Here is a 22547-nt window from a genome sequence, read left to right on the forward strand (position 1 = left end):
TGTGAATATATTCATTCATAAATAGAGCAACTGTGGATATTGACAACCTCTAACAATACTTCACTGTCACTTCAGGGTGCTGAAACACTCGGTCGATGCGACTTACGAGAATCAGGGCCCAAGTCCAGGATACCGGATGGAGATGTCCATCTTTTACGTGGTGTACTTCGTGGTCTTCCCCTTCTTCTTCGTCAACATCTTCGTAGCTCTTATTATCATCACCTTCCAGGAACAAGGCGACAAGATGATGGAAGATTACAGTTTAGAAAAGAATGAGGTGAGCAAGGATTCCGAAACTGGAGCGTTGCATGATGGAAAGGCACGATGCAAACCGAAAATGTATTTTTCTGCTGTTTTTGACAGAGAGCCTGTATAGACTTTGCCATCAACGCCAAGCCTCTGACACGCCACATGCCACAAAACAAGCTAAGCTTTCAGTACCGTATGTGGGAGTTTGTGGTGTCACCGCCATTTGAGTATACCATCATGGCGATGATCGCGCTCAACACAATCGTGCTGATGATGAAGGTAAAGGCCTGCAAGCCCCAAACAAGGAATAAGTAACGCACAGAACAACATAAACACCAAGACAGCCACCGAGTTGCTGAACTTAATGTCTAAATTTATACCATTAGCTCTTGTTGCCTGCGCCTTAAAAAAAGATACAAGCAGCCTTTACTAGTTTGGAATGATTCAAATACTTGCTATGTGTGTTTTTGTTTACAGTATTACGGAGCCTCCGACACCTATGAAACTGTGTTAGCCAACCTGAACATAGTGTTTACTTCCCTCTTCTCCATGGAGTGTGTACTCAAGATCATCGCCTTCGGAGCACTGGTGAGTGAGTATTTCTGGGTTTATGTGTGGCGACAATGTACTGCTCTGTAAAAATACGAGAAGCCAATATGAACATATATAGATATTTATTTTTATGCCTTTTTTCTGTATTGAATGAATTTTATCATTTAAAATGAACAGAATGCCCATATACTAAACAAAACAAAAAACTGACAAATTTATGAGTTGAGCTTTACAGCCAAAAACAGCTCTTCATCTGGGCCTGACTTTCAACTAGATTACCCTGTATCCCCCACTTTCTCCACTAATCTATGTATTACACTGTCTAATGCTATTCGGATTGTTGGCAATAATCAAATGATTTGTTTTTCAGTTACAAAACCAAAAATTTAAACAAATCAGAAGCTACAAAAAATCAGTGATGAAGTTATTTTACTGGCAAAAGATGCAGATGAGAGAAAAAAATACAGATGAGATAGTTTGGGAATGAATGGGAGGTGATAAAGGACAGAGGGGGGATTATAACATATTAACTGAAAAAATGAAAGTGAGTGACATATAGGCGGCCAAAGGAGAAGCAAAGATTAGAGAGCGGGTGGTGAGTAGACAGCATCAGCTCTGATTCATGGATAAACTTATGTACGTATTAGGCATGTCGTAAGCACACATAATCCCAGCCCTCAGAGATATTAGTGTCCGTGTGTGTGTATGTGCGTGCGTGTATGTGTGTGTGTGTCAAAGTGGTTTATTTTAATATCCGCCTCCCTTGCTCTCCCCTGGTCCTTCCACTTGTCTAATGCACAATTTGGCTCCAGGCAATATGTGGGTAAGCAAAGAAGCAGAGGCTTCTTATTAGCATTTTGTCCCGAGTATTACATGACTCGTTGCTTTGAGTGTCCCCACGTATTGAAAGAATGCTTTAAAAAATCTCTAATCAAATATAGATTGAAATTTCTTTTTGCATATATATCTATAAATGGAGGGCTATAATACAATTTTTAAAAGTTTTTGAAACTGAAAGAAATTCAAATTGGTTTTTGCTGTACTGTATGTGTTGTTTGATGGATGTTATAGTCTTGTGATGCAGTACAATGTGTCCCTGGTGTGCTGGTATCTTTCCAGCTTCCCTTCACTGATGGTCAATTTGTCTCATCTAATTTCTTTCCTGTTCCTGTCCTACACTGACATTTGTTTTCTTCCACTTTCTTGTTCCCCTTCTGTATTTTTCTGTCCCTGTCTCATTTTCTCATTCTTTACTTCTTACTTTTTTTCTCTCCTTGGTATGGTTTTTCATTTAAATATGACTTATACATGCTTTTGCTTGTTATTTTCATGTGATCTGTCTGCGCACCATCCCGTTGCGTTGCTCAATTTCTCTGTCAATCTTTATCTCTTCCCCTCCTTACTCTTTGTCTGCTTCCTTGCCACATCAATGTTCTTCTGCTTTTTACTGTGTCACTCTTGCCTCATGTCACCTCATATCCTCCTTTTTTCTTCTTTATCCTGCTCGTTGTTCTTCTCTGTCCCTGTCTCGTCTCTTCTTCTTTCTCTCGCTTTCTTGTACTTCTTTTTTCCCTCTCTCTTATGCTGATCACAGAATTATTTCAAAGATGCCTGGAATATTTTTGACTGTGTGACAGTTCTGGGCAGCATTACAGACATCCTCGTTACTGAGCTTGGGGTAAGTACCACATTTTGAGGTGTCTGTGTACAGATGTTTATGTTTTTACACTCCTGTATTGAAAAGTCAAACTGGAAACAAACAGATGTGATATTACATTAGCATGTTTCTTTCTTAAACAGGTATGACTGAGGTATTTGTTTGGTGAACTTCAGAATGTGTTTGTGGACTTTCACATCTGCCTCACCATCTAAAAAACATTAAGTAGACAAGACAAGGAGTAAGGAGAGAGCATGAGTTAGAGGCCAGTGTTGAGTTGCTCAGTCATGCATGAGCATCTCTTGAAAGTCTTATATAATTGTCCCAGTTGGTGGGATGGGAATACAGCCAACCAGTCCCGAGCCACTGACAGGCAGGAAGGCAGGAAGCATGCTGATTACCTATAGTGAGCCATAGCCTCTCCAAGCAGCCTTTTAGTTTATTATAATATCAGGGTGGTCAGTGGGTGCATCAGCTTGCAACTGCATCAGAAGTACCTGAAACAACAACAGCATCAACAACATTATGGGTATATTAAGATCAATGATGAATGAGTGCCCTAGATTTGGTGTGCAGCATTACATTTTTGCTAAATATTGCACCAAATTGCCTGTAATGACACGCTGAACCAAGTAAACAAAATGAGTTAATTCAGTTTATTTAGGACTTGCATTCAGATTTTTCAAATGTTGTATTACCTCACTATGTCCATTAAGGAGATGAAATTGTGTGTCAGTGCATTTATTATGTGATGCATGAAACTGGGTTGAGCATCATTTGTGAAACACTTGTTCAATCCTAAAAATCTATTTAAATGTGACATTGTTATTTTCAGATGCCGTACAGCTGTATATGTAGGCAATACAAAGTTGTTGAGGTGGTGTGTTTAGATGGTTATTGACAATCTGAGACAAAGGTATTTAATGTAGAACCCCAAAAATAGTACATTTGTATAAATCTACATACAGCAGGTAATCAGAGAGACTCAACCTAAAGCTAATATTTGAAGGTTGGTACTTTAAATCTTTGGTGACAACGTTCTTTGTATATTGTTGGGACATATTTTAAGAATAGCCTCTTGTTGCGTAAGAAGTGAACTCTGAATAACAGATGGTATTGATAGGAATACATAATCTGTATTTAGGAGATGAAGCCATTTCTTGGACAGAATTAATTTAAGAAGAAGTTCAAAAACTATCCCCAATAATGTTGAAGTCAGAGTTGTAGAGTATTTGCAGCTGTAACCAAGAATCAAGAGCCAGTGTAACAATTACTACTGAAAGGCTTTTCTCTCTTTTTTGTTAACGATTTATAATAATGCAATATAAGCCGTAATAAGTGGAGGCTGTGTGCTCTGTATATTTCTTCCCTCAACTACGTGGAAAATCCACCTACATTGCAAACATTACATTATTATAACCACCTCTGCTCTTCTTTGACAGTTGCATCTTTACTGTATATCACATGACTTTGGCAGTCAGTCCTATTGGGTGGTGTATGAGTTTTTGGTTACCTTGTATGTGGGTCACATCTTAGTACTGTAGCTTGCTTCATTAGAAAGGTTGAGAATTAGTGCCTTTCAAAGAGATGCCCTGTTGTCTCTCCACTCTAATGCCTCACCAGTCTTACCATTATTATAAAAATATAGATCCCAATTGATTGAGTATGGTTAGATGATTTCCTGTCCCCTGTGTTGTATTGTTTGTTTCTACCTGCCTGGATAGGAAAATCTTCTATTTCTGAGTTTGGTTTGATTTGACTTGTTTAGCTCCTGATTATTTTTTTTATTTTTTATTTATTAGTTTATTTATTTATTAATTGGTACAGAGCGTGAATCTTTGTTCATTTGGTCTTGATTATTTCTACTCAAGATTTTATTCACCGTTGAAATTCTACAAATTATTCCTGAGACAGATTGATTTTAAAAAAATCCATGACTGTATCAACATACAGTCATGGATTTTTAGAATCCATGTATTTTCTTTTTTCATGCTGCCTTGATTCTTGGTATCAGCATTATGAATGTGTAAAATCTACAGACACTTACCTTTGTGCTAATTTCTCTTTGAATGACTGTTGATTTCTTTCTTGTTTTTATCTTTTCACATGCTTTCTTTAAATCGTCCTCAAACTTAACGACGATCTACTGTAATCTACTTCTCCAATCCCCTTCTCCCCTCAACACCTACTACTTGCTGTGATTCCATCCAATCAAAATGCACTATGATTCCTCTGTGTCCACCCATGACAACTGGCTTGGTCAATTTCTCTGGTTGTTCTTCGAACCAACCAATAATCCAAAAATTTGCTGCTATAAACCATAACTCTGCAACATCCACATGTAGATGGTTTGTAATTTTTTGGAGATCTTATTTTACTGCATGTGTTTCAGCTGCATCCCAGCCAACGTTCTGTCTCTGGAATGTGTACAGTTTGCTTGACTGCTTTGCTATGATCACTCTGAACCCTTAACTTGTACATTTGCGTTTGTTATCTCCCAGCTAGTCACTGTATATCTCCACATGCGTGTGCTGAAATATATCCTTTACTCAACACTAATATTCGGTTTGTAAAGGATTGGGTTTTAGAAACTACAGTAGATGGTAAAATTTATCCACATATATGTATAAAAGTTGCTGGGAGAGTGTTTCTAGTAACAACATATTAAATCCAAAGCTTTGACAGTGGCAGGAAGAACAAGTGATGCATGTTGCCCATTGCATGCCACTGGCAGAAACCCTTTGTTCACAAAACTTGCACACACAGACATACACACAAACATGCAGCAATGCAATATAAGCAGTAATTGAATAAAGCCTGCATGTGCTGCTACCAGTTACTTTTGAGCACTTCACATCTCAACCTGCAGTCTAATAGATTTATCTGCTAAACTATGTACAGTTTATTAGTCACGTGTTCAGTCTGATGAGAGTGGAAAATGGTAACCTAAAGAAATTCACCTATGTAGTAATGACCTTTGTTGGTCCTTGAACCACCCTCTGCTCTTATTTGACAGTGACATCACTATTGTATGTCACATGACTTTGGCAGTCGGTCCTATTGGATGGTGCATGAGCTGCCGTTTTTGCTTGCCTTGCATTGGCTGCTTTGCCTTGTGTTTGGTTCACATCTGCATGCTGCAGCTTGCTTCATTTGAAACGTTGCATATTTTGCCTTCGGAGAATTAGTGCATTTGGTTGTCTTTCCAAGAAGTGTCCTGAAGTCCCTGCACTCTAACTCCTCACCAGTCCTAACACAATTACTAAAAACATATATCCCAATTGGATGAAACTGGTTAGATCTGGATGATTTCCTTTCCCCTGTGTTGTATGGTTTGATTCTACATTACTGGATATGAAAAGCTTGTTTGGAGCCTTGCTGATTTGAGTTTGGTTTGCTTTGACTTGTTTGGCTCCTGATATTTTTTATTATTATTTGTATTGAGTTTGAATCTTCTTTAATTTGGATTTGACTGTTTTTCTTCTCATTTTTTTTTATTCGTCTGTAAGGAAGATTGCCTGCATAATTTGAAGTACGACTAACTATTTTCCTTCCCTTTCCATTCCCCAATCCCCCCTCTTGTTCCCTTTTCATAATCCTTTATTTCTGTTCCCTTTCCCTTGCTTTTCCCTTCCTCAACTCCCCCATTTCTCTGGTTATACTGTGGCTGTATTGTAGAATAATTTCATCAACCTAAGTTTCCTAAGGCTGTTCAGAGCAGCTCGTCTCATCAAGCTGCTGAGACAGGGAGAAACCATCCGAATCTTGCTCTGGACCTTCGTTCAGTCTTTCAAGGTTTGCTTCCAATTATACAGCTTATTACCCTGAAAAATCACATGCATTGATATGTGTAGACGCTACATGTCAGTGCAGTGTATTCACTGTATAGATCCCCCCCCCCTTTTACAAAAGAGGTTTTGGTGCAGTGCAAAAGTATATTAAAAAAACGAATTTGATTTTGATTTGAACCCTATATTAAACTGTAAAACGTGTTGTTAAAAGGTATTGTTCATTTTAAATTGGCTGCCAGCAATTCTTTTAGAGGAAGCTGTTCCTAACATTGGTAGCATTGTCGTGCTTAAAGGTACAGTGTATGTGTATCATGCACAGGAGCCAAGAGAGGACGAAGGTCTTCATATTTTTTTTCACTGCATGTTTGAGGTTAAACTTTTAACTTGGATTTTAAAACAATGGTTTTCAGAAATTTCTGGAGTCCATGGAGGGATTTTCATAAGACTAATAGAGGCACTTATTAATTGTGAGATATTCCACCAGGTGTCATTTAGTTAGATAGATAGATGGATAGATGGATGGATAGATAGATGGATAGATGCAGGATCTAGCTTATTAGTTAACATTTATTGTGTCTCTTTTCAGGCACTGCCTTATGTTTGCCTCCTCATTGCCATGCTGTTTTTCATCTACGCCATCATTGGGATGCAGGTGGGTGAGAACCTCAACCTAAAATGTGCTCCAGTGCTGCTGGGATGCATTAAATATATTTTATAGTATAACTATAATGACGAGGAGTGCAGCATACTAAATGATAGTGAAAAGAGTGATCATATTTGGAGTATAATAGCAAGAGAAGGAACATTACAAAGATGTCAAAATGGGATTTATGTCTTAGTTTCAGATTGTTACTTATAATCTTTGTTCCTGTATGTTTTTGTGGCAAAAAAGACTAAATGTTCAGCGATCAACAACCATCGTCTAGTTTTCACTTTTAACAGTATCATTGTGTTTGACAGCTGTTTGGGAATATTGCAATTGAAGAAGAAGAAGACAGTGCCATCAACCAACATAACAACTTCAGGACCTTTGTAGAGGCTCTTATGCTTCTCTTTAGGTGCTTTTATATGTAACTCTGTAAACCTATCATATACATTTCCATGCATGCCCCAGTCTCTCTTGAGGTCATTCAATTCTGGATAGGTAAAATAATCTTTTTGTATGTTTGAAGGAGTGCAACGGGTGAGGCATGGCACGAGATCATGTTGGCGTGTCTTGGGGGTAAGGAATGTGACCCCAAGTCAGGGAATGTAGATCCAGATTGTGGCAGCCAGTTTGCCTACCTCTACTTTGTGTCGTTCATCTTCTTCTGTTCATTCTTGGTGAGCCCCCGGGTTATCCCAGTTACTGATCGACATAACATAATATAACATTACATGACACAACACAGTGCAATGCAATGCCACACAGCATGACAAAACACATTATAACATACACATAACATAAGATGGCATAACACGACAGCACAACATAAGATGACTTGACAAAACTTAACATAACATCATGTGACCGATCATAACATCGTAACATAATGTATCACAATATAGTATATCATAACGTAACATGAAATACCACATTGTAACCTGACATATCGTAAAATTGCATGACATAACTTGCTATAACGTAATATGACATAATAAGACATAACAAGACTTACCATAACATAAAATTGTCCATCTTTTAGTTAAAGCTAATTAAGTAAATTAGCATTTCACGTCACAGCTATTAAACCAGTGATTTTGTGAAATCAGTGGCTGTTTGTAACTTTCTTTGTAACTTTTCTGTTTGTATGTGTGTCGCTGTGTGTGTGTGTGTGTGTGTGTGTGTGTGTTTGTGTGCATGCATGCGTAGATGCTGAATCTGTTTGTAGCTGTTATCATGGACAACTTTGAGTACCTGACTAGAGATTCATCCATACTAGGACCTCACCATTTGGATGAGTATGTCAGGATATGGGCGGAGTATGACCCTGCTGCCTGGTGAGTTATACAACGCCTATACTCAGGTGTAAAGAGGCACAAGCACAAGGAACAGATCTGTTTACACATGTAGTACTTGCACATATTTATTTATTTATTTATTTTATTTAGGACAGTGCATGTTTACATGAATGTAAACATACCAGATTATAAAAATCATAAAAATATACTTTTAAGAGTTTGTACATACAACAACAAAGACACTATTTACAACCTGATATTTAGACACCTTTAATGCATCTTTTTCTCTATATTTTAATAAGCTTGCCCACACAGAGAGACCCAAGAAGTTAAAGCAGCTACTTCTCCTTAATTTTGAGATTTTTTTTTTCTTTTTTTGGTGTGAAGACTTTTTTTTAAAGTGATACAGTGAACAAGAGAATTGAACACATACAAGCATCGGCTTTTTAAAACATTAATTTACTAAAGAAATAGCTGCAAGGGGGCTGTAACGGATCTGAGTATAACCTCATCAGACATCTGGTTATCTCTCTCACACCGTACAACCCCTCCCACTCTGTCCTCGCCTTTACTGTAAACTCCCTTCACCCCATCCTAACACTCTCCCTCTTCTGGAATCGGTATACTGTCAAAAACTTAACACGGCAACGTCTACACTCCAAACTGAAGCTTCCGTGTAGTCCAAATGTATATTGTAGACATGCTAAGTTTCATGGTATCTGTATTCCAGTGCCTGTGTTTTTCCCTCATGCCTTCCTATAGAATGCACTACTATAAATAGAAGATACAAATAATATGGTGTGCAATAAATATGCTGTGCACCATTTCTATTGTACAGTTGTGTTAGGATTGCCTTTCTTGAGACTAACATGCTATTTTTTAACCTCTAAGGAAACCAAGTAATAAACAAAGAAGAAGAAGAGAATACAATAAGAAGGCACTGTTTAGGACAACTTTAAACAGAATGTGCCATTCAGTTATGTTTCTACTATTTCTGTATGTGCATGTAGAGTTTGTATAAGTGCATTCAAGTGATGTCGTAAGAGTCAGTTTTTACAGTTCTTCTATATTGTAAAGTATTTCCAGATACTGTGTTCTTGTCAATCTTGTATTCTTCCTCCCAATGTCCCCTCTTCTTTCTTGATGTGTATGCCTGTGTGTGTGCGCGCGCGTGTGTTTTTCTTGTGTGTGTGTGTGTGCGCGTGTTTGTTAACTCCCTGTATTCTTCTTGCAGCGGGCGCATACATTATAAGGACATGTACAGTTTATTACGAGTTATCGACCCGCCTCTTGGCTTAGGCAAGAAATGCCCCCATAGGGTGGCCTGCAAGGTTTGACTTCCATTCAAACAAAACTTCTTAAATCACACTTGCTAGCCACAGCATCCGGGAATGGAGTGAATGCCGCTTTGTTTTCTTCTTCATTTCAACTTTACAACTTTGTTTCCACCATTATCGACTTGCATTCTGAACTGCCGAGAGAATGTGCGGGACAATGCAGACACCCAGAGAAGCATGCGAAATGCATTAACCGAAATAGGGAGGGGGAATTCACATCAAGGCGTTTTATCATGTTGGAAAAAATAATCTTTTTTTTTTAATATATGAGCATTTTTTTTTTCCTTTTGCTTGCTGTGGAGACATGGCTATAATGTAGCAAGCTACGGTCGCCCACTGTAGTGTTGCATTGTTCTTGGTTGTTGGGGGGTTGGGAGAACGACAGAAACTGCATTGACACTTCTTCCCTCACTCCTTCCTCTTCCTTTTCCTCTCCTGTCTGAGCAGGAGCAGCTTGGCGCCCGCTGTCAGGCTCTGCCTGTTCTGTTCTTGCACAGAATTATCTTCTGATACTACAAGAGGATATTTATTCCTTAAATTCTTCCTCTTGCTCGCCTCCCTGTCCACTGTCATTTACCCTGTTCTCTGATATGACAACCTGTTAGAGAGTACTGTTACTCAAAGAGAAGCCACACAGCCAAAACAGTCTCTCCAAATCCTCCCAATAACCTTGTCTCTCTGTTGTTGTTTTTTTTTAAACATTGTTTCAGTCATTTCTCTCTCTCTTGCTTTCTGTCTATCTTTCTCTAAAATCTTTTCTGCTACTCTTTCACTCTCTCTCCATTGTATATCTCCTTCTTGGAATATCTGCATCTCTCTCTTTCTTGTTAACGGGGTGGTGGCATGGCTGATGATGCAGTGGCAGGATCAGTTGCAGGGAAATGTATGACATGCTGAGGCACATGAGTCCTCCACTAGGCCTCGGGAAGAGGTGTCCAGCTCGGGTGGCCTACAAGGTCAGAAAGGCCCCCATCTTCACCCAAGTCTTCTATGGGTGATGTGGGTTTTTTGGGGGGGAAGGCTATCTAGAACAATGATTTAAATTATCAACGTGGTGTAAACTTTTAGTGTCATTGTTTCTTTGGTTCTGTTCCTGTTTCTTTTTGTGGAAAGTGGGGGTGGGCTGGTCGGTGTTGTGACGTTGTGTGGTGATGTGGGACTTGTGGGTGGAGGTAGCAGGATGGTTAGGTTGACAGGTTTAGATAAGGGGTCTGTATCCACAGGAGGGGATGACAAAGAGGGACCTTCTCAGCTCATTTGCACCGTGTACAGCTCACATACACAAAAACACAAAAGGCACACACCTCACGATCAGTAGTGTCCTCGTTTAACTGTATAGATCAATGCTGTATGAAGACATTAAGACACCTATTAAGCAGATAAACGTGTCACACATGTAGGCACCCTTAAATACATACACTTACACAGAAGCATGCGTGTGCAGCAGGGCTTGGAAGGTCCATTAGACTTATGTCCTCTGACTCGTTCTATCCTGTGGATGAGGTAGACGCATACACAGAAACACACAGAAATAGGTCATATCAACCTACACAGATATTTTCTGTTACTTCTCATGGTAGAGAGAGCAGAAGGGCTTGTGTCAGTGATGTGTTTTCCTCAGAGAGCCTTTGGTTGCCATACAGAAGCAGTTCTTTTTCTGTCACCCTTCATGTAGCAGCTCCAAGCCCCCAAGCAGCCTTTTCTATCTGCAAGTCCAATCTTCTCTTTGTCCTTTGGTTCTGTCGTCAATGCAGTTCTATTCTGTTTCCAGCCCCCCCCCCCATTATCTCTGCATATTGCTCCCTTCTCCACACATGTACACTCCCTCACTTTCCCCCCTGCATGGCCAGTCCCCACCAACACCACCGCATCACTCCTGCACATACAAGTACAAGTACAATACAGGTACAATGGATATCATGCAAACCGTTAGATTAAGAATATGCTAAACATTAATAACACATTTACATTACATGCTACACGTGATCAGGTTAAAAAAAAAATCATTTTCAGATTACTGTTAGCCTGAGGAGGCAGCAAGCCACACAATCTGTAGGCACAGACGATCACTCCATTGCTTTCTCCACCTCCCACTTCTCTTCCAGTAGAGCTGGGGCAAATAGTGCAGAGATTTTACATGATTTAAAGCTGCATGTGATTAAACACGTTTATCCGATTACATAAAAGAAGTCAAGATTGCTGACGTTGTGATCTGATACAATGTGCTATTTGACCCAAGCTTTTTAACTCTCTACTTTTCTGTTTTTCAATTGAACATTTTATGTTTAACACCCGCCATCATCCAACTTGGGCCTATAAACTTTCAAACTATGAGCCTCCTTCCTGAAATGTAAAAGTAAAAATACCAAAATGTATCCTGGTAGGTGTGCTTAGCATTCTATAATGCTTTTTATGCATGGTTGAGCATCTTTGTCTTCTCTGATAAATATTACTAGATCCAAATTTATTTAGCATAAGTCTCAATTTGCTTTCCAGACGAATCTAAATCTTAACTAGGACCTTCCATCCAGTCCACTTAATAGCTATCCTTTTAGCGTCGCTGCTTTTAACCCTTGATCTATTCTCTTCTGAAGAGAGACAGCATGGCTTTTCAGGCAGGACTGCTTGCTTTATTTTTTTTCCCTTTACAGACACAGCCAACTAAGTATGGCAGTGATTCCTTTTCTTTTTTTACATTACATTGTTTTGACTTTTATTTTTCTATTTTCGGTCACTTTTTCTCTTTATGTGCTCCAGCTCATAACCTATTGATTTTTCTTTCTCTATCATCTCTTTCCCTTAAGCTTTCCCTTTCAGTTCTTATTATATCTGTTTTCTGGCAGAAGAAATATTTCGCTTCACCTCATATTTCCTACACACGCCTGGATTATGTTCACCTGAAAAATCATTACGCGTCTTAGCACCAGAACAACGCTTCCATGGTGGGCTTTTATTTTGTTTTTGTTGTTGTTGTTTTTTTTCCTCTTTTTCCACAGAACGCTGCTCTCTCTCACCTATTAACCCTTCGAGTCTATACCCATTTGTTCACACATTTGACATCAGAAAATGTCAGCGTAGCCTCATTGTCTACTATTTTTCTTAATGCCTCCGATAACAGCCACATTAAAGCAACTCACAAACTCATTTTAATGTCGCCAACAGAGGATGCTTTCTGTGTACAGCTGCACAGCTGCTCGTCCTGTGAGGCATATTGTGCCTGCATTGCATGCTGCATGGGGGTGGAATGCGCAAGAAGGATTTGGGGGGAAAGACGGATTAAAGGAGAGGCATATTTTTGGAATGTGGGGACGGGGGAGATGCATGGTGCGCTGCATGTCTTGGATGTCGCCGGGTTGTTTTTTTTTTTGTCACCAAACATGCATGAACGTCACTCTGTTAGTTGATGTAAGTCGTATTATTCGTGTATGTCTGTTACTAACCAACAAGACCCGCAAAGGATAAAACCAATAAACAAAAACCACAGTGTTCCTCTTTCTTAGACCAGTCCCTCGGTTGGCTTATTGGTTTATCATCTGGTCTCTGTTGTTTTCACTGTGAACCTCCAAAGCACTAGGGGGAGCTCTGGATAATAGTAACTGCTGCTCAGCCTGTTCCTGGACAGTTATGAAGCAAATAAGAATGTGATTCTGAAAAAGTCTCCACTAATCAATTTGTGACTTAGATGTTTAAAAATGAACAAGAATTTGGGCATTACTACGACTCTCTTGTCACTTCAGCACTCATAATCACATATGTGCCTAATTTGACACTTAAGTCTGAGCCACTATAGGCAGACAGACAGACAGAGTCAGGTGCCTGCTGCAGATGCTATGCACAGCTCCTTCAACTTCCGAACCCACCCCCTCTTCCCTTCTCCCCACTCTCCTTCCCTGCTACAAGCTCAGAGCCCTTCCCCCTTTTCACCTGGAGGTTCCACATACACCCCACCTTCTCCTCAATGTTCTTACTGCCTGACTGGCTTCCTCGCAGAGATTGCTCCGTATGGATCTGCCCGTGGCTGATGACAACACGGTCCACTTCAACTCCACTCTCATGGCCTTGATCCGCACAGCGCTGGACATAAAGATTGCCAAGGGTACGGACAATTTGACTTTCACTTGTCACATTTTCACATGCTTTCTTCTTCCTTCTCTCTTAACCCCAACATCCTCAAAGCAGAATTGTCTTTTCTGTGCTGAACCAGAAACTTCGAACTCTTCTTGATGCTCAATCCTCTATACAGCAACTGATGTGTTGTTATTTCCAAGGCTTTAGATTCTATATGTAGAACTTTTCTAGATTTAGTGTGAGGCTGAAGGTGAGACTGAATGTAGCTCACAAAGTTGATTGCTTGTGTTTCACTTCAGTTGTGAGCTTATCTTAATTACATGACTAATAAAAGGAACCTTTTTTTTCTGTTTGTCTGTTTCCATGTTTGTATGTCTTTTCCCCCTTTTCCTTTCAATCTGAATGGCTATAAACAATGTGTGTTGTTTTGTGTGTATGGGTAAACTTTCTTAATGTGCATTTTTCTGTGTTTTGTGTTCATTTGTGTTCTCATACTTGGGCATGGATGTCCATACATCTGTGTGTGTATCTGCATGTGTGTGCATGCTTCTGTTTTTTTAATGAATATGTCTAGGTGGTATCGACAAACACCAGATGGATGCAGAGCTAAGGAAAGAGATGATGGCAATCTGGCCCAACCTCTCCCAGAAGCATCTGGATTTGCTGGTGACACCACACAAGTGTAAGTGACCAGAGTTTGGGTAAACCACAGCAGTGCCATTTTCTGCTACCACCTAATGCTCCACCATTGTTCCTCTCCATGCCCCCTGAGGTCTGCTTCTCCAAACCAGTCTTTTTCCAGTGCTGCACCCTCTGAATCAGCTTTCACATCTGTCTCACACATCAGTACTCAGATTGTGTGAAAATGATCATGAAGAAACAGAAGCACTGAAACAAGCTGCATGGTAGACACAAAACAGCTCCGCACACCCACGCAATAGTGCAGTATCTTGAAGTGGAGATCAATAAAACTGACTGAGACTGAACTACACAAGGACAACAGCTCTTTACTGAAAAAACCCTTTCTCCATCATCACTGAATATATCGAAAATGTCCAATGGGTGGCAGTGCAATAATACAGTCTCCTGCAATTCTAATGCATTACACTCCTCCCCTAATCCCCAATTATCCAAAACAAGGAAAACTACAACACTGGTTCAAAGATTCAGTCTTTCAGGTGGTATTCGTACTTGTTAAAGGCAGTGCTCTGCTTGTTGTTTCTCTGTAGAAACTGGAGTCTGTTAACTGCTACATACCCTCAGAAGTAACCTGAGCTTACTGGGATGAATTTTGGTTGATTGTTGCAGACCACTTCTTCTGGTTATCCATAAGAAGCTAAAAATTATGGAAATGTGAAATACCCACTTGAATCATGGGGAAGTCATGCTTGCCCATCATATTGCCACAGGGGCTGGCCACTTCTATCACAGCAGCGGAGCCTCAGCTGAAAGTGTCATTGCCTGGCATGTGCTGCAGTTCTTTACCACCACCCCTTTCCAGATGGAGCCACCACAACTAGCTTCTTGCAAATGCTTTCATGTGGCAGATGGCCACATGTTCGTGATGTTGGCCATTCAGCGTATTTGCTCTTTGAACTGTAGGAGCTATGACCGTCACTTCCTAGAAGACCCATCTTTGAACCACACACAGCCCAGTTGGATGTCTATAAGAATGTCTCGAGTGCATCATCGTGTACGTGATTTGGCCATCTGTTCTAAGACCTTCGTGAGTGAGACAAAAAAAGTAATATTCTTCTTCTTTACCCGTATCACTGCTTCCCATCTAAAGAAATGTATCGGCATTTTCATTTCCTGATGACTTTCAATAATACTCTGTCATGGTTAAATACCGTAAGTATGGATACCCAATGCTGCTTTTTCAATGCAGCCAGAGTGGGGATGGCTGGCTCTGTGCCCGGGAATTGCCAAGAGTGCTCTCTAATCATTAATGAGGGTAAACTTCCTCCTGTAATAATATTTATGAAACTTCTTTCCTTCGGAGAATGACAGAGTGTACTTTCTTATGCATTTGGGCATATTTCCTCTCTGACTCACTCATGACGTAAATTCAGCTGACTTTTCCTCACGTCCCTCCATTAAATGAATAATGACAGTAACAGACCCTGATGATTTATTTCGGGCTAGCTGCAGTGACTTCCTGCTATGATTGTGAACTACTGATGTGTTGCTTTTTGGCATTTTTAATGCTGCCTCACACTTAAAGGGCTTTCTTTGCATGCTACAATACAGTACATGGACAAATCCTGCATGCATTGGCCATAATAGGTCAGCAGCCCAAGAGAAAAAAAAGGTAGTTGTGAACTTTTGCTAGTTCAGGGTTACAAGACTGAAGCTACCATCTGTGTCCAACAGGTGGCGGTAGAGTATTCATTTGCAATCACAAAATTACAAAATGAATACTGCATTTTTTTCCCTTCTTAAACTCAAACGCAAGAGTCACCATTCCTCAACATTCACACTTCTACCCATTTCTGTGCCTGAGATCAGAGGGTGTCCTACTATAGATAAACCTTCTACAGATGTCCTTTCACTCCGTGGCAGGCAGCTTTATAGACTAGGGGCAAATCTCTCTTTTTACCATTAGTTATATTGAGGAAAAACACAGAGTCCTAAAGTATAAATCAGTAGTTGCTCTCATTCTATGATGCTTTGATCTGCACAGATTGTATCTCTTTTTAAACTATTTTAATCATTTTACTGGAGACCATAGTTTGTTTACAAGGAGTGCAGAATTATTAGGCAAGTTGTATTTTTGAGGAATAATTTTATTATTGAACAACAACCATGTTCTCAATGAACCCAAAAAACTCATTAATATCAAAGCTGAATGTTTTTGGAAGTAGTTTTTAGTTTTAGCTATTTTAGGGGGATATCTGTGTGTGCAGGTGACTATTACTGTGCATAATTATTAGGCAACTTAACAAAAAACAAATATATACCCATTTCAATTATTTATTTTTACCAGTGAAACCAATATAACATCTCCACATTCACAAATATACATTCCTGACATTCAAAAACAAAACAAAAACAAATCAGCGACCAATATAGCCACCTTTCTTTGCAAGGACACTCAAAAGCCTGCCATCCATGGATTCTGTCAGTGTTTTGATCTGTTCACCATCAACATTGCGTGCAGCAGCAACCACAGCCTCCCAGACACTGTTCAGAGAGGTGTACTGTTTTCCCTCCTTGTAAATCTCACATTTGATGATGGACCACAGGTTCTCAATGGGGTTCAGATCAGGTGAACAAGGTGGCCATGTCATTAGTTTTTCTTCTTTTATACCATTTCTTGCCAGCCACGCTGTGGAGTACTTGGACGCGTGTGATGGAGCATTGTCCTACATGAAAATCATGTTTTTCTTGAAGGATGCAGACTTCTTCCTGTACCACTGCTTGAAGAAGGTGTCTTCCAGAAACTGGCAGTAGGACTGGGAGTTGAGCTTGACTCCATCCTCAACCCGAAAAGGCCCCACAAGCTCATCTTTGATGATACCAGCCCAAACCAGTACTCCACCTCCACCTTGCTGGCGTCTGAGTCGGACTGGAGCTCTCTGCCCTTCACCAATCCAGCCACGGGCCCATCCATCTGGCCCATCAAGACTCACTCTCATTTCATCAGTCCATAAAACCTTAGAAAAATCAGTCTTGAGATATTTCTTGGCCCAGTCTTGACGTTTCAGCTTGTGTGTCTTGTTCAGTGGTGGTCGTCTTTCAGCCTTTCTTACCTTGGCCATGTCTCTGAGTATTGCACACCTTGTGCTTTTGGGCACTCCAGTGATGTTGCAGCTCTGAAATATGGCCAAACTGGTGGCAAGTGGCATCTTGGCAGCTGCACGCTTGACTTTTCTCAGTTCATGGGCAGTTATTTGGCGCCTTGGTTTTTCCACACGCTTCTTGCGACCCTGTTGACTATTTTGAATGAAACGCTTGATTGTTCGATGATCACGCTTCAGAAGCTTTGCAATTTTGAGACTGCTGCATCCCTCTGCAAGATATCTCACTATTTTTGACTTTTCTGAGCCGGTCAAGTCCTTCTTTTGACCCATTTTTCCAAAGGAAAGGAAGTTGCCTAATAATTATGCACACCTGATATAGGGTGTTGATGTCATTAGACCACACCCCTTCTCATTACAGAGATGCACATCACCTAATATGCTTAATTGGTAGTAGGCTTTCGAGCCTATACAGCTTGGAGTAAGACAACATGCATGAAGAGGATGATGTGGACAAAATACTCATTTGCCTAATAATTCTGCACTCCCTGTAATATTACACAGTAAACACGAGCCATATATCAGAAGGAGATTGTTCAGTTACAGCATTGTACTTGTGACACATAAAAGTGTTTTTTAGAGTTAACTGAAGTTTTTAATCAGCCTGGCAGTGAAAAGACTATTTTCTCGTATGTTCATGTATGCAAGTGCTTCTTGTGCGCTTGCCTCACACCTCTCTACCATTCCTTATGCTCAAAGACCAAAGAGCCTGATCCTGCAGGGTAACTTGTCATTCTCTCTGCAGCGACCGACCTGACAGTGGGGAAAATCTATGCCGCCATGATGATCATGGAGTACTACCGGCAGAGCAAGATCAAACGTTCCCAGGCTCTTCGTGATGAGCAGGTACTGCCTGTCTCCAGTGAAGTAACACTCTACCTGCATCCGATCCTTTAAAATTAAAGGCAGACTGACGCGCTGAAACCGAGGCCACAGGTCTGTAACTTCATCTATACAAGCCCGGACTGTGACAGCATTCGTTCAGATTAGGGAAGCGTGTCCATTCAATTACCTATAAAGGCAAACGCAATAACTTCACAAAGGTAATGCTCAGAAACAATGCTGCCACCTTCTGGGCAAAGTTTGTTACACTAGCACTGAAATTCTTGAGGAAAAAAAAACGTTTTCCTCATACAGAATGTAGCAGGTTATTTTTTTCACATTAAGCTAAAATGTTGTCACAATCCCAAATGTGCCCATGCCTGAACTTGATGGGAATCTTCACAATGGCTTCTTTAGCTGAGCTTGTTTCTTTCCTATATCAACTGCTTGTAACAATACACTACCTTCTAACTCCCTGTTACCCATGCTTGTCACCTTGGAAAGGTATAGATCTCCCTCACAAGATGATATGTTATCAATGCTGAAATTATGTGATTCCTAACATTATTATTCAGCCGTAATATAAAGGTCTGCTTGCCCTTAATATTGTCATTGCACGTGTTATGTATTATGAGATACTTCTCATGATGTTCCCGAAACATCAGCAAGCCACTGCCTTCTTTATTATTTCTGATCCTCATTATTTTCTCCTGCCTTCAGTCCTTTGCAATGTTCCACATCCACACACAGATGCATTTCTCACTCAATTGTTTTTATACATACTTTTTATCACACAGGCTGTGGTGTGACTTTACTAGAGCCTCAGATCTCAGCTACCATATTATCTAGAAATGCAAAGATCTATGCAGTGTTTCATTATAGAAAATGCAGTTAGGTCAGACCGGATCACACAAGTTTTAGATGTGCTTTACTTGTTGGGGTTCACATTGTGTTTATTCCTTGCAAACTAATTGGGATGCTTGCTACAGTATTTTCACATAAGTAAACTGAAAAACAAAAGAAAACTAATAAAATAATTTAACAACTAAATAAAATTTTAGATTTAAGTGTTCATTAGTGGACATTAGGCAGTTGTTGACTGATAACAAATGTAGCAATTCTTATTTGACACGTGCCATCGTGTACTTTACCTGCCTGCTACCGGCTTCTTGCTGTGTTTCTTTGCTACAATGTCCTCTATCATTTTAGAATAGGATCTTTTTTTTTAATTGTCCTGCAAATATTTTTTTCTTCTCTTTTTACATACCCACCCCCACCCATTAAATTTCAGCCTGTTAATGCATCAGATGACAACTGTTCATCAGACGAAATCCCGTAATGTGATAGTTTGCTGTATGAAGCTCTGGATGCAGTGGTTGAATCCCGCTTCCTCACTGATCGTCATTTTGCTTTGATCCCAGAATGACATCTGAGTCTGCTCATCTCTCTCCTTCTGCTAGCTGCTGGGCATTCGTTGCTCTTGCATTCATCCCTCTTCCATTCTCCCGTTTGCCCGGTCTCGCTTCAACCGGCAGCCCCCTCTCTCTATCCCCTCTCTTCATGCTCTGCCCTTGTTCCCCCTCCCCATTTCCCTGTCAGTCTGCCTGATAGCTGGCGACGGCCATGTTGTATATCTCACACAGAATCGAACGCCATTACTATTTCAGCGCGTGGAGCCACCTACCCCCTCCCAGGATGGGGGTCCGGGACTTAACAATGCCCTGCCTCCTCCTGAGATGACAGACACCACCAACAGCCTGTGAGTTGGACACTTCTGGATTATTTTCACTTTACAGGAACAGGTTTGCTGAAGAAAGACATACCCTTGACTTGTTAATATGTGTTTGTGTGTGTGTCACAGGCCGGTGGAGGGAGGTGTCCCGGAAAGCCAGTCGTGGGTGACGGCTCGCGCTCAGGAAATGTCTCAGAAGGTTGGCAGCTGGAGCCCTGAGGGACACCCTGTGGATGGCCTGGGAAGCATGACCAACTCTCAGGTAAAAGCTCTCACACACACACACACACGCTGGAAATGGCACAATAAGCTGGCCAGAGACCACACAGATAATAGTTTGTGCCGTGTTACTTGATGTAGCTCCAAGGACAATTACGTGGTAAAATCTTCACTGTTCAAGTTTGTAATTCCGTATCCAGGCTCAGCGGTGACCTGCTCATTCATAACACCTGATTTTTATAGAGGATTAGATCAAATCAGGGCAGCTGATAAGTTTATTTAGTTTTTTCCCCAGTACATTCATTGTTAGGAATACTCTCCCATTCTTATGGTGTCGTAAGTTCAGAGCTCAGACTGCATCACCGTTACTGCACTGTTGCCTTTATCATTTTACTGAAGTTGTTACACTTATTTCCTGCAGTTCCTCTTTTTTGGATTCTTCAGATATCACTAACATTTAACATTTCTTTGATTAGCTCCATCTCTCAAACCTGTCTCTACACACAAGTCTTTTTATTTTATTTTATTTCTTTAAAATCTCACTGAATTGTTCAGTGGCTATATATCTCTGCATCTCATTTGACTCAGACTGGTTCATGTCTCTGTTTTCATGCCGTTAAACATGTCTGCTTGTAGACCTCGTGCGGGGGGAGGGTGGGGGTCTGGCAGGTGCATGCATCTGTCAGCCCTCTTATTGTAGCCACCTGTCCACAATCAGCAGAGCTCTAAAGGAACAACTAAACTCAGTAGCCAGAGAGACAACCTGATATTCTTTGATTATCAGTTCGGATTTAACTAAAATGCAATTTACTCCAAACAAAATCGAATTTTGCAAATTTGCTACATAAAATTTGCATGTTTCTGATTAAAAAAAAACCCAACATACTGGATTTTTGATAACTGCAGTGCAGCTGACCCACCAGTGCAGTTTCAGTTTTACATAACCTCATTTAGTGCCCACAATGTACCAGGACCTGCACCTGGCTAACATTATCATCCGATCAGATTTCTTTTTTTCTTTCTTTTTTTCCCCTCATGCCTCTTTTTGGCTGCACGTGGTTTTTTCCTCCCAGAATCCACTCCTGCCGTGACTCACAATCTCCTCCATCTGGCATTGAGTGCCACTAAACAAAAAGGGAAACAACAAATCACCTTCTGCTGGCATTTGTTGCAACTCAAGTGACAGCAGCATATGCAAACACAAAATTGGATTTTGGTTGGAGTATTTTCTAAAGACCAAAACACACAATTTCCTTTTTTCTGTTTAATTTAAAAATGAAAACAACAATTAAAGACCAAATTATCCAACTGACATGATTTTCCTCTGGGACCTTCAGCTTTCTGCTCTCTTTGGATAACCTTTCCACCTTACCCCCCCCTCTCCTCCTCCCTATTAGTTTTCATGGCAGCCAATCACACCACCTCCTGCTCTCCTGCTCTGTTTACAGACGGTAGAGATGAGAGAGATGGGGCAGGATGGTTACTCGGATACTGAGCACTTTCCACCAATGGAAGGCCACGGCAGGGCCGCTTCCATGCCCCGCCTCCCAGGCGACAACCAAGTGAGCAGCATTCTCACCTTTCCACTGTCCATTGTCCTCATTGTGTCCGCTCCTTATCTCCTTTTGTTTGGAACGATGACATTCACAAAGGTCTGACTCGTTGCTTATGGATTTCTTGCTGCGGCCTCTTGAATCCAGAGTGGAGAATGTTTGGGACGAGGTTGCGAACGACAAACTTTTACAATCACTGGTTACATTTTGCGCTGGGTGACGTGGTTGCAACCATGATGTCCGCTAGCATATCATGACAGTATTTCAGGGTAAAACATGTAAATGTTTTGCTGACATGTTGACCTCCAGGCTTGGGTTCACAAGGACCACAGCAAGGCAAAGTCAGACCTTTCATTCCTTTCTTTTTCTTTTCTCCCAACTGTTTTGCTTTTCTTTTCCCCTTATCTCTTTTTCACCTGCATGGAGGTGTTTTTGGAAATGCGGTTGCCTTGTTTTCCATCCCACACCCTCATCCATGTTAAACTGTTTCATATCTCAGTGAGTGCTCTGGTTGTCATTCACACACGACACATTTATAAACCACACACAGACATGCGCAGTTCTCTACCCCCACACCCACCCCACATTATTTCTTCTTCTTTTGTCAGGAACGTGATTTATTTATCCTTTTTTTTCTCGTTTTGCTAAACTGTCTCTTCCTTCCTAGCAGAGGTTTTCCAAGTGCCGAACCGGGCTTCCCCCCCTTTATTAGCAGGACTGGTTCTAGCATGATGTTGAGTGTTACAGATGTGTGCGTGTTTGTGTGTTCTGGAGCTTGTTTTTATATGTGTTTTTCGCTGATTATCATCATTGATGTTGTGACCGT

General features: G+C 40.6%; 1 protein-coding gene across 8 annotated transcripts in view; it reads left to right on the forward strand.

Moving 5' to 3' along the window:
- cacna1aa (calcium channel, voltage-dependent, P/Q type, alpha 1A subunit, a) overlaps positions 1–22547 on the forward strand; it is an 86415-nt gene that overhangs the window by 55239 nt on the left and 8629 nt on the right. For 5 of the 8 annotated variants that reach the window (XM_084926269.1, XM_084926262.1, XM_084926265.1 and 2 more), the window contains 16 exons: positions 76–277; positions 364–528; positions 727–837; positions 2396–2479; positions 6137–6253; positions 6836–6901; positions 7210–7307; positions 7422–7572; positions 8102–8229; positions 9425–9521; positions 13518–13623; positions 14170–14277; positions 18141–18241; positions 19861–19976; positions 20079–20211; positions 21617–21730. In XM_084926269.1, the coding sequence (XP_084782395.1) occupies positions 76–277; positions 364–528; positions 727–837; positions 2396–2479; positions 6137–6253; positions 6836–6901; positions 7210–7307; positions 7422–7572; positions 8102–8229; positions 9425–9521; positions 13518–13623; positions 14170–14277; positions 18141–18241; positions 19861–19976; positions 20079–20211; positions 21617–21730 (1897 nt within the window). Of the gene's footprint in view, positions 1–75; positions 278–363; positions 529–726; positions 838–2395; positions 2480–6136; positions 6254–6835; positions 6902–7209; positions 7308–7421; positions 7573–8101; positions 8230–9424; positions 9522–10386; positions 10484–13517; positions 13624–14169; positions 14278–18140; positions 18242–19860; positions 19977–20078; positions 20212–21616; positions 21731–22547 lie in introns of all 8 variants that reach the window. The other 3 variants (XM_084926264.1, XM_084926263.1, XM_084926268.1) reach the window with 3 other exon arrangements.

This window comes from Perissodus microlepis, chromosome 4 (genome assembly GCF_051167445.1).
Source record: "Perissodus microlepis isolate ML-2025 ecotype Zambia chromosome 4, ASM5116744v1, whole genome shotgun sequence".
Lineage (NCBI taxonomy): Eukaryota > Metazoa > Chordata > Actinopteri > Cichliformes > Cichlidae > Perissodus > Perissodus microlepis.